Genomic DNA, 14,974 nt, shown 5'->3' with positions numbered 1-14,974 from the left:
GTGCAGTCATTAGCTCTCATGGTTTCTCCTACCACTGCTATGCAGATGACACTCAGCTTTTCCTTTCTTTCCCACCTGATGACACAACCGTCTCAATGCGAATATCAGCATGCCTTGCTGATATCTCTGCATGGATGAAGGATCGCCACCTTCAGCTAAATCTGTCCAAGACTGAGCTTATTGTCTTCCCAGCCAGTCCTTCTTTACCGCCACAGATAAGTGTGCAGCTTGACTCAATCACACTAGTGCCTACATCTTCTACCAGGAATCTTGGTGTCATGGTAGACAACCAGCTGACCTTTAAGGACCATGCTGCCTCGGTTTCCCGGTCTTGCCGATTTGCTCTCTACAACATCAGGAGGATCAGACCCTACCTGACTGAACACACGACCCAGCTCCTGGTCCAGGCTCTGGTCATTTCACGCATTGACTACTGCAACTCCTTACTGGCTGGCCTGCCTGCATGCTCAGTTAAACCTCTGCAGATGATCCAGAACGCAGCAGCACGTCTGGTCTTCAACCAGCCCAAAAGAGCTCATGTCACTCCGCTGCTAATTGCTCTTCACTCGCTTCCAGTTGCAGCACGCATCAAATTCAAAGCTCTGCTTCTGGCTTACAAAACAATAACCCAAACGGCTCCGGGCTACCTTCACTCCTTAATCCAGAGCTACACTCCCTCTCGAAACTTACGCTCTACCAGCGAAAGACGCCTAGTGCTTCCACCACAACGTGGCGCAAAATCAGTAGCTAGACTCTTTTCCTCTGTTGTTCCCCGGTGGTGGAACGATCTACCAAACTCCGTCCGATCCGCAGAGTCCGTATCCACTTTTAAGACCAAGCTAAAGACTCAGTTGTTTAAGGAGCATTTCCACATTTAGCTTAACTAAATGAGTCAGAAAGATTTGTCCAGCTTTTTGGCTTAACCAAGTACTGAAGAAGCTGTGTGCACTTATGCCCAAGATGATATTGTGTGATGAAATCATGCACTTATGCCCAATTTGATATTATGTGATGAAATCATGCACTTATGACCTAGTTGATATTGTTTGATGAAATCGTGATCCTGTATTTAAATAAAATGACTAAAAAAGAAAAAAAAAAAAAAAAAAAAATTATATGCACTGCACTAGCACTACATGACAGCACCTGGGTCCAACTGGACTCAAAAGCGGTCTGACTATCACTTAAATATGACGTCCCATCTTGTTTGAATTCATGCTTGTGTTGTTCTTCCTCTCAAATGTAAGTCGCTTTGGATAAAAGCGTCTGCTAAATGACTGTAGAATAGAATAGAATAGAATAGAAAAATAGACCAGAGGATAAATATCAAAATAAACAATAAAGTAATTGAACGTGTGCAAACAAATTTTTTAGTTTTTAGGAATTATGATAGATGAAAAACTCAGTTGGAAGCCACATATCAATATCATTAAATCTAAATTGGCAAAAAATATAGGCATAATAGGGAAAATGAGATCAATATTAGGACATAAGTCGCTTTGTTTATTGTATAACTCTCTCGTTCTTCCATATCTGAGCTATGGTGTGGAAATATGGGGAAATAATTACAAGGTAAATGTTGACCCCATTTTCTTGCTTCAAAAGAAGGTTATAAGAATCTTGAATTATGCAGATTTTTATGCACCAACTGCTTCACTGTTTGTTAATGTAAGCTTCCTAAAATTTTATGATATTGTTGATTTCAATACGCTGGTATTTATGTACAAGGTATATAATTGTAATCTCCCACCATGTATTCAGAAGAAGTTTGAACATCGAGAGAGTCAATATAGCCTCAGGGGAATTGGGTACTTTAAAAAAAAAAGGCCAGAACCAATAAAAAAAGTAGTAGTCTCTCTGTCAGGGGGGTCACATTATGGAATGACCTGGACAGTAAGTTAAAAGAAAGTAAAACTCTGTCGGCATTTAAAAAGCAGATAAAAATTGACATCCTTAGGAAATATGCTCGGGTATGAATAGAGCATAGGAAGGGCTTTGACCCAAATGATGTGGGGCATCCTTGTAATTCTCTACTGTATTTTGTATTTTTGTTATTTCTTTTTTTTTCCCCCTCTTGTGTTTCTAATGTGTTCGCTTTTTTTCTCCCTCTTTCTTGTATTTTTCTTTATATTTTTTTTTCTTTTTTTTTTCTTAATTATAATACTTACTAGTTTAATTTAATGCAGAAACTTTGTGATGGTTATATTGTACAGGGTTAGGCAAAATAAGTTTATCTTCAGCCTAAACCCTTTCGGTCTTAAATGCAATGTAAGAGACAACATAAGTAATTTGATTGAAACTGTTATTATTATTTTAATTTGATGGACCGAAATAAACGTGCATTCATTCATTCATAAACTGGAAACCAGTGTAAACTAGAAACCAGTATACACTGGAAACCATTATAAACTGCAAACCAGTACAAACTGGAAACCAGTACAAACGAGAAACCAGTACAAACTAGAAACCAGTGTAAACTAGAAACCAGTATAGACTAGAAACCAGTATAAACTGGAAACCAGTATAATCTAGAAACCAGTATAAGCTGAAATCCAGTATAAACTAGAAACCAGTATAATCTAGAAACCAGTATAAACTAGAAACCAGTATAAACTGGAAACCAGTGTAAACTGGAAACCAATATAAAATAGAAACCAGTATAATCTAGAAACCAGTGTAAACTAGAAACCAGTGTAAACTAGAAACCACTATAAACTGGAAACCAGTATAAACTAGAAACCAGTATAAACTACAAACCAGTATAAACTGGAAACCAGTGTAAACTAGAAACCAGTATAAACTGGAAACCAGTATAAACTGGAAACCAGTATAATCTAGAAGCCAGTATAAACTGAAAACCATTATAAACTAGAAACCAGTACAAGCTGGAAACCAGTACAAATTAGAAACCAGTACAACCTAGAAACCATTATAAACTAGAAACCAGTGTAAACTAGAAACTGGTATAAACTAGAAACAAGTATAAACTGGAAACCAGTATAATCTAGAAACCAGTATATAAACTGGAAACCAGCACAAACTGGAAACCAGTATAAACTAGAAACCAGTATAAACTAGAAACCATTATAATCTAGAAACCAGTATAAACTAGAAACCAGTATAATCTAGAAACCAGTACAAACTGGTAACCAGTATAAAATAGAAACCAGTATAAACTAGAAACCAATATAAACTAGACACCAGTACAACCTAGAAACCATTATAAACTAGAAACCAGTGTAAACTAGAAACTGGTATAAACTAGAAACCAGTATAAACTGGAAACCATTATAAACTAGAAACCAGTATAAACTGGAAACCAGTATAATCTAGAAACCAGTATAATCTAGAAACCAGTATATAAACTGGAAACCAGTACAAACTGGAAAACAGTATAAAATAGAAACCAGTATAAACTAGAAACCAGCATAAACTAGAAACCAGTACAAACTAGAAACCAGTATAAACTAGAACCCAGTACAAACTGGAAACCAGTACAAACTAGAAACCAGTATAAACTAGAAACCGTTGTAAACTAGAAACCAGTATAAACTAGAAACTAGTATAAACTGGAAACTAGTATAAAGATGTCATAACTGGTGTGATGTGTTCAGATCTCTTAGTCCTGATTAAAACTCCAGCAGCAGTATCTGGATGAGCTGCAGATGTTTACTGGTCTTACTGGGAAGTCCTATTAAAGACCATTACAGTAATCCAGCCTACTGGAGATGGTCATGGAGGAGTTCTGGTCTTACCGGGAGACTAAACTTTTAATTCTGTTGATGTTTCTGAGCTGGTAAAAAGCTTCTTAGTGAAGCTTTGATGTGGCTGCTGAAAGTCAGGTCTGAGTCTATCAACACTCCAAGGTTACCAGCTTGGTCGGTGATTTTAAGAGCCCGAGTCTCCAGGTGTTTACCAATGCTGACCCTCTTCTCTTTGCTACCAAATAGAATAATCTCAGTTTTGTCTTCATTTAATTGTAGAAAATTCTCCTTCATCCAGGTGTTTATTTGCTCCAGACTCTGACACAATAAGTCTGCTGGACTGCAGTCATCTGGTGACAGAGACATAAAGTTGTGTATCATCATATTTGGTGCGCATCATTCCACCTGAAAACATCTTGAACACCTGCTGGCTAATGCCTGAGTTTTATTTTCAAATTTTTGTTCCCCTTTGGAAACCATTTGTCCTCATCTGCTTGTTCAGAAGATTTTAGACTTCCAGGTAAACCAAGAGATTATTAGTTGGCTGTATTTTCTCCAGACAGACAGTTTTATCATCAAATTCTCTGATCTGTCATCGTTTGAGGTTGGGTGTGGGATTTCCCAGCCACCTCTGAAGGCATCTTTCCTTTGGCTCTGATTGCACTGACTGTTTATCCTCTCCACCTGTGTTGCTTCCTACATAAGTAGTAGTTCTTACTGCCGCTCACTGTCAGGTCGCCACAGTATTCTCTGGAGCGTTTCCAGTCCTTCTCATCTGCCCTTTGACCTGCTGTCTCCTCCCAGAAGCTTTTGTACTAGCATGCTCCAGCCTGGTAACTTTGCTTCTTTTGCTTTGGCTTTCCTTTTTTTGGACTGTTTTACCAGATCGGATTCTATTAATGGTCATTCAGTTGTCTCACCTCTTTCTCTTACAGCCCACAGAAGATCCAGCTACCAAGGACTAGATATAACTTTCCAGAGACACCTGCCTGAGCACAATAAATTCTTCTTTATCCAGTCCTAAGGTCTCTGATCTTTTGTGGGTCCTATCTGCTCAACCATAACATAATACTCTTAGTTTAAGTCTTGATGTTCTGGTAACGCCCCTCAGTCTATCTTAGTGAAAGAAGCTTTTACTTCACAGTGTGAAAAAAATATTTATTTTTAAACAAGATTAAGCAAACATTTTTTTTAACTCAAGGCAGTTAGAGCTCACCACCCTGTAGTGATTGGAAATAGTCAGTCCATACTCAGAAAACTGGATCAATAACTAAGATTAAATATTTATGTTTTCTTCTGTGTCAAACTGTCTGAAAGACACTTTTTATGAAGACTACAGCTGAGCAGGATGATGATGACTTTCTGGTTTGACAGCCTGGTTTGGCTCTCTTACTGTTCTATACAAATCCATGAAGGGGATGAGTGACAACAACTACCCATCCTCAGGGACCAGACTGGGACAAGAAGTCAGGCTGGGGGGTCGTACACTCACCCAGGTCACCCCAACCGCACACAGTTAACTCAACTTAAGGTCCACCCTTCAGAGTTCCTCCCCGTCTCGGCCAGTGTACCCCAGGGATCAGTCCTGAGTCCCATCTGTTCATCACGTATCTTCTCCCCCTTGACCACATTTTCCGTAAATATAATGTTGACTTCCACTCCCACGCAGACGACACCTAGCTCTACATCTCCTCCAAACCATACTCCTCTCTTCCACCTTCCTCTCTCTCTGACTGTCTCCAGGAAATCAAAGCATGGTTCTCCTCCACTTTTCTCAAACTCAGCAGCAGTAAAACCGAAGTTCTACTTGTCGGTACGCCCTCCACTCTAACCAAGTCTCACAGTTTCTCGATCAGCATTGACAGTTCTACCATTTTCCCCTCCCCTCAGGTCAAGAGTCTCGGCGTCATTCTCAACAGCACCCTATCTTTTCAAGCCCACATCAATAACATCACTCGGTCTGCTTACTTCCACCTTCGTCACATCAACCGTATGCGCTCATTACTCACTCTGCATGCTGCCACAATCCTTATCCATAGTCTTATCACATCCTGCATCAACTACTGTAATTCACTCCTCTTCGATCTTCCCAATAAATCACTTCAGAAACTGCAGCTTCCCCAGAACTCTGCTGCTCGTATCCTGACTCGCACCTCTTCCTTTCAACATATTTCCCCTGTCCTTCAACAACTCCACTGGCTCCCATTAAAATACAGAATCAACTATTGATGATCAATTAAAAATATTACCGTTATCTTTATCCATGATTAGTGAGAACTAACAAGAGAAAATGACTTTGCGTGTACACAGGTGTCAGTACCGGGCAGCTCAATCAGCCACACCGATGAAATGCACAGGCCACCAGCTTCTCCGTGGGGGCCAGTCTGGACCTGCCCATTTCTTCTAGACATACGTCATAATCATCTCTGCTCCTCTGAACATAAAGTGTTGACATCACGGAAGAATCCCAGTCTATTATGTTCTGTTCTGTTCTGTTCTATTCTAATCTATTCTATTCTATTCTATTCTATTCTATCCTGTTAGAAGTTAAAACTCACCCTCCGACTCGGTCAGCAAACTCCATGATTGCATCTTTGGTTCGTGGACCTAAATATGTATATTTCACGTTCTTCTTAAACCTTGAAAAAGAAAAGTGCTGATGACATATCTCTAAAAAACACATTGAACTGTAACACCTACAAAATAAACTGTAACACCTACAGAATAAGCTGTAACACCTACAGAAAAAGTTGTAACACCTGCAGAATAAACTGTGACACCTGCAGAAAAAACTTTAACACCTGCAGAATAAACTGTAACACCTACAGAAAAAACTTTAACACCTGCAGAAAAAACTTTAACACCTGCAGAATAAACTGTAACACCTACAGAAAAAACTTCAACACCTACAAAATAAACTGTAACACCTACAGAATTAACTGTAACACCTACAGAAAAAGTTGTAACACCTACAGAATTAACTGTAACACCTACAGAAAAAGTTGTAACACCTACAGAATTAACTGTAACACCTACAGAAAAAGTTGTAACACCTACAGAATTAACTGTGACACCTGCAGAAAAAACTTTAACACCTGCAGAATAAACTGTAACACCTACAGAAAAAGTTGTAACACCTACAGAATTAACTGTAACACCTACAGAAAAAGTTGTAATACCTGCAGAATAAGCTGTAACACCTGCAGAAAAAAACTGTAACACCTACAGAATAAAATGTAACACCTGCATAATAAACTGTAACACCTGCAGAATGAACTGTAACACCTACAGAATAAACTGTAACACCTGCAGAATAAACTGTAACACCTGCAGAATGAACTTTCACACCTGCAGAATAAACTGTAACACCTGCAGAATAAACTGTAACACCTACAGAATAAACTGTAACACCTGCAGAAAAAACTTTAACACCTGCAGAATAAACTGTAACACCTACAGAAAAAGTTGTAACACCTACAGAATTAACTGTAACACCTACAGAAAAAGTTGTAACACCTACATAATTAACTGTAACACCTACAGAAAAAGTTGTAATACCTGCAGAATAAACTGTAACACCTGCAGAAAAAAACTAACACCTACAGAATAAAATGTAACACCTGCAGAATTAACTGTAACACCTGCAGAATAAACTGTAACACCTGCATAATAAACTGTAACACCTGCAGAATGAACTGTAACACCTACAGAATAAACTGTAACACCTGCAGAATGAACTTTCACACCTGCAGAATAAACTGTAACACCTGCAGGATAAACTGTAACACCTACAGAATAAACTGTAACACCTGCAAAATGAACTTTAACACCTGCAGAATAAACTGTAACACCTGCAGAATAAACTGTAACACCTGCAGAATAAACTATAACACCTGCAGAATAAACTATAACACCTGCAGAATGAACTGTAACACCTGCAGAATAAACTGTAACACCTGCAGAATAAACTTTAACACCTGCAGAATGAACTTTAACACCTGCAGAATAAACTGTAACACCTGCAGAATAAACTGTAACACCTGCAGAATGAACTGTAACACCTGCAGAATAAACTGTGACACCTGCAGAAAAAACTTTAACACCTGCAGAATAAACTGTAACACCTACAGAAAAAACTTTAACACCTGCAGAAAAAACTTTAACACCTGCAGAATAAACTGTAACACCTACAGAAAAAACTTCAACACCTACAAAATAAACTGTAACACCTACAGAATTAACTGTAACACCTACAGAAAAAACTTCAACACCTACAAAATAAACTGTAACACCTACAGAATTAACTGTAACACCTACAGAAAAAGTTGTAACACCTACAGAATTAACTGTAACACCTACAGAAAAAGTTGTAACACCTACAGAATTAACTGTAACACCTACAGAAAAAGTTGTAACACCTACAGAATTAACTGTGACACCTGCAGAAAAAACTTTAACACCTGCAGAATAAACTGTAACACCTACAGAAAAAGTTGTAACACCTGCAGAATAAACTGTAACACCTGCAGAAAAAACTTTAACACCTGCAGAATAAACTGTAACACCTACAGAAAAAGTTGTAACACCTGCAGAATAAACTGTAATACCTACAGAAAAAGTTGTAACACCTACAGAATTAACTGTAACACCTACAGAAAAAGTTGTAATACCTGCAGAATAAGCTGTAACACCTGCAGAAAAAAACCGTAACACCTACAGAATAAAATGTAACACCTGCATAATAAACTGTAACACCTGCAGAATGAACTGTAACACCTACAGAATAAACTGTAACACCTGCAGAATAAACTGTAACACCTGCAGAATGAACTTTCACACCTGCAGAATAAACTGTAACACCTGCAGAATAAACTGTAACACCTACAGAATAAACTGTAACACCTGCAGAAAAAACTTTAACACCTGCAGAATAAACTGTAACACCTACAGAAAAAGTTGTAACACCTACAGAATTAACTGTAACACCTACAGAAAAAGTTGTAACACCTACAGAATTAACTGTAACACCTACAGAAAAAGTTGTAATACCTGCAGAATAAACTGTAACACCTGCAGAAAAAACTTTAACACCTGCAGAATAAACTGTAACACCTACAGAAAAAGTTGTAACACCTACAGAATTAACTGTAACACCTACAGAAAAAGTTGTAACACCTACATAATTAACTGTAACACCTACAGAAAAAGTTGTAATACCTGCAGAATAAACTGTAACACCTGCAGAAAAAAACTAACACCTACAGAATAAAATGTAACACCTGCAGAATTAACTGTAACACCTGCAGAATAAACTGTAACACCTGCATAATAAACTGTAACACCTGCAGAATGAACTGTAACACCTACAGAATAAACTGTAACACCTGCAGAATGAACTTTCACACCTGCAGAATGAACTGTAACACCTGCAGGATAAACTGTAACACCTACAGAATAAACTGTAACACCTGCAAAATGAACTTTAACACCTGCAGAATAAACTGTAACACCTGCAGAATAAACTGTAACACCTGCAGAATAAACTATAACACCTGCAGAATAAACTATAACACCTGCAGAATGAACTGTAACACCTGCAGAATAAACTGTAACACCTGCAGAATAAACTTTAACACCTGCAGAATGAACTTTAACACCTGCAGAATAAACTGTAACACCTGCAGAATAAACTGTAACACCTGCAGAATGAACTGTAACACCTGCAGAATAAACTGTGACACCTGCAGAAAAAACTTTAACACCTGCAGAATAAACTGTAACACTGACAGAAAAAACTTTAACACCTGCAGAAAAAACTTTAACACCTGCAGAATAAACTGTAACACCTACAGAAAAAACTTCAACACCTACAAAATAAACTGTAACACCTACAGAATTAACTGTAACACCTACAGAAAAAACTTCAACACCTACAAAATAAACTGTAACACCTACAGAATTAACTGTAACACCTACAGAAAAAGTTGTAACACCTACAGAATTAACTGTAACACCTACAGAAAAAGTTGTAACACCTACAGAATTAACTGTAACACCTACAGAAAAAGTTGTAACACCTACAGAATTAACTGTGACACCTGCAGAAAAAACTTTAACACCTGCAGAATAAACTGTAACACCTACAGAAAAAGTTGTAACACCTGCAGAATAAACTGTAACACCTGCAGAAAAAACTTTAACACCTGCAGAATAAACTGTAACACCTACAGAAAAAGTTGTAACACCTGCAGAATAAACTGTAACACCTACAGAAAAAGTTGTAACACCTACAGAATTAACTGTAACACCTACAGAAAAAGTTGTAATACCTGCAGAATAAGCTGTAACACCTGCAGAAAAAAACCGTAACACCTACAGAATAAAATGTAACACCTGCATAATAAACTGTAACACCTGCAGAATGAACTGTAACACCTACAGAATAAACTGTAACACCTGCAGAATAAACTGTAACACCTGCAGAATGAACTTTCACACCTGCAGAATAAACTGTAACACCTGCAGAATAAACTGTAACACCTACAGAATAAACTGTAACACCTGCAGAAAAAACTTTAACACCTGCAGAATAAACTGTAACACCTACAGAAAAAGTTGTAACACCTACAGAATTAACTGTAACACCTACAGAAAAAGTTGTAACACCTACAGAATTAACTGTAACACCTACAGAAAAGTTTGTAATACCTGCAGAATAAACTGTAACACCTGCAGAAAAAAAACTAACACCTACAGAATAAAATGTAACACCTGCAGAATTAACTGTAACACCTGCAGAATGAACTTTCACACCTGCAGAATAAACTGTAACACCTGCAGGATAAACTGTAACACCTACAGAATAAACTGTAACACCTGCAAAATGAACTTTAACACCTGCAGAATAAACTGTAACACCTGCAGAATAAACTGTAACACCTGCAGAATGAACTTTCACACCTGCAGAATAAACTGTAACACCTGCAGAATAAACTGTAACACCTACAGAATAAACTGTAACACCTGCAGAATAAACTGTAACACCTACAGAAAAAGTTGTAACACCTACAGAATTAACTGTAACACCTACAGAAAAAGTTGTAACACCTACAGAATTAACTGTAACACCTACAGAAAAAGTTGTAATACCTGCAGAATAAACTGTAACAGCTGCAGAAAAAAACTAACACCTACAGAATAAAATGTAACACCTGCAGAATTAACTGTAACACCTGCAGAATAAACTGTAACACCTGCATAATAAACTGTAACACCTGCAGAATGAACTGTAACACCTACAGAATAAACTGTAACACCTGCAGAATGAACTTTCACACCTGCAGAATAAACTGTAACACCTGCAGGATAAACTGTAACACCTACAGAATAAACTGTAACACCTGCAAAATGAACTTTAACACCTGCAGAATAAACTGTAACACCTGCAGAATAAACTGTAACACCTGCAGAATAAACTATAACACCTGCAGAATAAACTATAACACCTGCAGAATGAACTTTAACACCTGCAGAATGAACTTTAACACCTGCAGAATAAACTGTAACACCTGCAGAATAAACTGTAACACCTGCAGAATGAACTGTAACACCTGCAGAATAAACTGTGACACCTGCAGAAAAAACTTTAACACCTGCAGAATAAACTGTAACACCTACAGAAAAAACTTTAACACCTGCAGAAAAAACTTTAACACCTGCAGAATAAACTGTAACACCTACAGAAAAAACTTCAACACCTACAAAATAAACTGTAACACCTACAGAATTAACTGTAACACCTACAGAAAAAGTTGTAACACCTACAGAATTAACTGTAACACCTACAGAAAAAGTTGTAACACCTACAGAATAAACTATAACACCTACAGAAAAAGTTGTAACACCTGCAGAATAAACTGTAACACCTGCAGAAAAAACTTTAACACCTGCAGAATAAACTGTAACACCTACAGAAAAAGTTGTAACACCTACAGAATTAACTGTAACACCTACAGAAAAAGTTGTAATACCTGCAGAATAAACTGTAACACCTGCAGAAAAAAACTGTAACACCTACAGAATAAAATGTAACACCTGCATAATAAACTGTAACACCTGCAGAATAAACTGTAACACCTACAGAATAAACTGTAACACCTGCAGAATGAACTTTCACACCTGCAGAATAAACTGTAACACCTGCAGAATAAACTGTAACACCTACAGAATAAACTGTAACACCTGCAGAAAAAACTTTAACACCTGCAGAATAAACTGTAACACCTACAGAAAAAGTTGTAACACCTACAGAATTAACTGTAACACCTACAGAAAAAGTTGTAACACCTACAGAATTAACTGTAACACCTACAGAAAAAGTTGTAATACCTGCAGAATAAACTGTAACACCTGCAGAAAAAAACTAACACCGACAGAATAAAATGTAACACCTGCAGAATTAACTGTAACACCTGCAGAATAAACTGTAACACCTGCATAATAAACTGTAACACCTGCAGAATGAACTGTAACACCTACAGAATAAACTGTAACACCTGCAGAATGAACTTTAACACCTGCAGAATAAACTGTAACACCTGCAGAATAAACTGTAACACCTGCAGAATAAACTATAACACCTGCAGAATAAACTATAACACCTGCAGAATGAACTGTAACACCTGCAGAATAAACTGTAACACCTGCAGAATAAACTTTAACACCTGCAGAATGAACTTTAACACCTGCAGAATAAACTGTAACACCTGCAGAATAAACTGTAACACCTGCAGAATGAACTTTAACACCTGCAGAATAAACTGTAACACCTGCAAAATAAACTGTAACACCTACAGAATAAACTATAACACCTGCAGAATAAACTATAACACCTGCAGAATGAACTGTAACACCTACAGAATAAACGGTAACACCTGCAGAATAAACTGTAACACCTGCAGAATGATTTTTGCTGTTAAAAATACTTTTTCCTTGAAACATTTTTGTTAACTATGTTGTTAATTGAGGAACTGCAGGTGAAATTGCTTTGTTTGGTAATTTCACATTAGGATCTTACATGAAAATTGCAGGATAGTTTTTTACCCGGAACTCTTTGGCCAAACCTGCAGAAAAACAGAGAATTATGATCAGGCATCTTCAACGATACTTTTAGCCAGGGATGCCTGACACAGACTGAGTTGAACGTTACTAACCAGTACTGACTGTAGCATCGGATTTGCCAACTTGAACCAGAGATCCATGACTCCGAAGCTCTGATCCAATCTGATGCCAAACAGGATCCAGTTGTTTACAGAAAGTACACCAGGGAGCGTAAAACTGCACAGAGACACTGCGGAATCAGCTAAGTGAACAATGTAAACAGTGTAAACAGTGTAAACAGGCTGTTGCAATTTGCAGACTACGACATGAAAAATATGTGTACGCAATTATGGCTTTATTATTAACTTTTATTATTTTTAGGAATAATTTATCCCTGAAACACTCATGCCTCTTTTGTTTCGGTAAAGCCTCTTTCCACTGGCAAACACTTTCCTCTCCATTTAAACGGCAAAATCCGCCTCACGGCTCACCACCATTTCTCCCTGGGTCACCGCCCAGCTAAGGGTAAAGGAGCGGAACCACTTCTCCCTGGGTCACCGCCCAGCTAAGGGTAAAAGACGGACCCACTTCTTCCTGGGTCACCGCCCAGCTAAAGGTAAAGGAGCGGACCCACTTCTCCCTGGGTCACCGCCCAGCTAAGGGTAAAAGACGGACCCACTTCTTCCTGGGTCACCGCCCAGCTAAAGGTAAAGGAGCGGACCCACTTCTTCCTGGGTCACAGCCCGGCTAAGGGTAAAGGAGCGGACCCACTTCTTTCTGGGTCACAGCCCGGCTAAGGGTAAAGGAGCAGACCCACTTCTTCCTGGGTCACAGCCCGGCTAAGGGTAAAAGACGGACCCACTTCTTCCTGGGTCACCGCCCAGCTAAAGGTCAAGGAGCGGACCCACTTCTTCCTGGGTCACAGCCCGGCTAAGGGTAAAGGAGCGGACCCACTTCTTCCTGGGTCACAGCCCGGCTAAGGGTAAAAGACGGACCCACTTCTTCCTGGGTCACCGCCCAGCTAAAGGTCAAGGAGCGGACCCACTTCTTCCTGGGTCACAGCCCGGCTAAGGGTAAAGGAGCGGACCCACTTCTTCCTGGGTCACAGCCCGGCTAAGGGTAAAAGACGGACCCACTTCTTCCTGGGTCACCGCCCAGCTAAAGGTAAAGGAGCGGACCCACTTCTTTCTGGGTCACAGCCCGGCAAAGGGTAAAGGAGTGGACCCACTTCTTTCTGGGTCACAGCCCGGCAAAGGGTAAAAGACGGACCCACTTCTTCCTGGGTCACTGCCCGGCAAAGGGTAAAGGAGTGGACCCACTTCTTTCTGGGTCACAGCCCGGCAAAGGGTAAAGGAGCGGACCCACTTCTTCCTGGGTCACAGCCCGGCTAAGGGTAAAGGAGCGGACCCAATGTAAACACTGTAAACCGTGTAAAAACTGTAAACAGTGTAAACAATGTAAACAGTGTAAACAGTGTAAACATTGTAGACAATGTAAACAGTGTAGTCTGCTAAATGATGGAAGAGTTAATGAACCTACCTTAATTAGCCAGATCTCATCTGGTCCTTTATTTTCCATGAAGCTAAAAATTGATCAGATCAATCAGATTATTGACTGAATCTGTTTTGTTGACAATTGCGTAAATAAGCTGAAATCAAAATATTTATTTTTACTCACGAGTCATCGAGTTCCTCCACAAAGGCAGATGCCGACAGGGTGAACAGAAACAGCAGCGCTAACAAACAACAAAAATAGATGGACACACATCACATGAAAGCACCTCCAGACCATAGACATACACTAGACGCCGTGTTCGTGCTTGTCAGGCACGTCAACACGGCTGCCATCATGGGCGTCAACACGGCTGCCATCTTGGGCTGGGGTTTCAGACCCGGTCAGATCAGTCAGACTGTGTGAAACTAAAATGTTAGATTTTTTGTGCTGCATACGGATGTTCCTGTGAAAGAAACAATGAAACCATGATAAGAGGGACAATATTTCACCAGTAAGAAGTGGTTTTATGTTATTTAACTGTTATAAACTTGTTTAATTTGACACATTTCTTGAGCGAACATAAATGAAACCGGCTTATGTCAGAACAACAAAATAAAAAATGTTTTTCTTAGTAAGAGATGATTACAGTAAGTAATACAGTAGCCATATAATTATGT

The 14,974-nt window shown here is 38.8% G+C and overlaps 1 protein-coding gene across 1 annotated transcript; it reads right to left on the bottom strand.

Annotated features, from left to right (window-relative positions):
* Positions 1-6,258: 6,258 nt before the first annotated feature.
* Positions 6,259-14,674, bottom strand: LOC121636187 (protein disulfide-isomerase TMX3-like). Its single transcript, XM_041979456.1, has 6 exons — positions 14,584-14,674; positions 14,481-14,538; positions 14,343-14,385; positions 12,917-13,040; positions 12,781-12,826; positions 6,259-6,343 (listed from the first exon to the last, which is right to left on the bottom strand). The coding sequence occupies exons 1-6, from the start codon at positions 14,672-14,674 to the stop codon at positions 6,259-6,261; spliced, it is 447 nt and encodes a 148-aa protein (XP_041835390.1).
* Between the last annotated feature and the right edge of the window lie 300 nt (positions 14,675-14,974).

Source organism: Melanotaenia boesemani, unplaced genomic scaffold, assembly GCF_017639745.1.
Source record: "Melanotaenia boesemani isolate fMelBoe1 unplaced genomic scaffold, fMelBoe1.pri scaffold_193_ctg1, whole genome shotgun sequence".
NCBI lineage: Eukaryota > Metazoa > Chordata > Actinopteri > Atheriniformes > Melanotaeniidae > Melanotaenia > Melanotaenia boesemani.
This window is presented reverse-complemented; position numbering and strand designations above follow the sequence as displayed.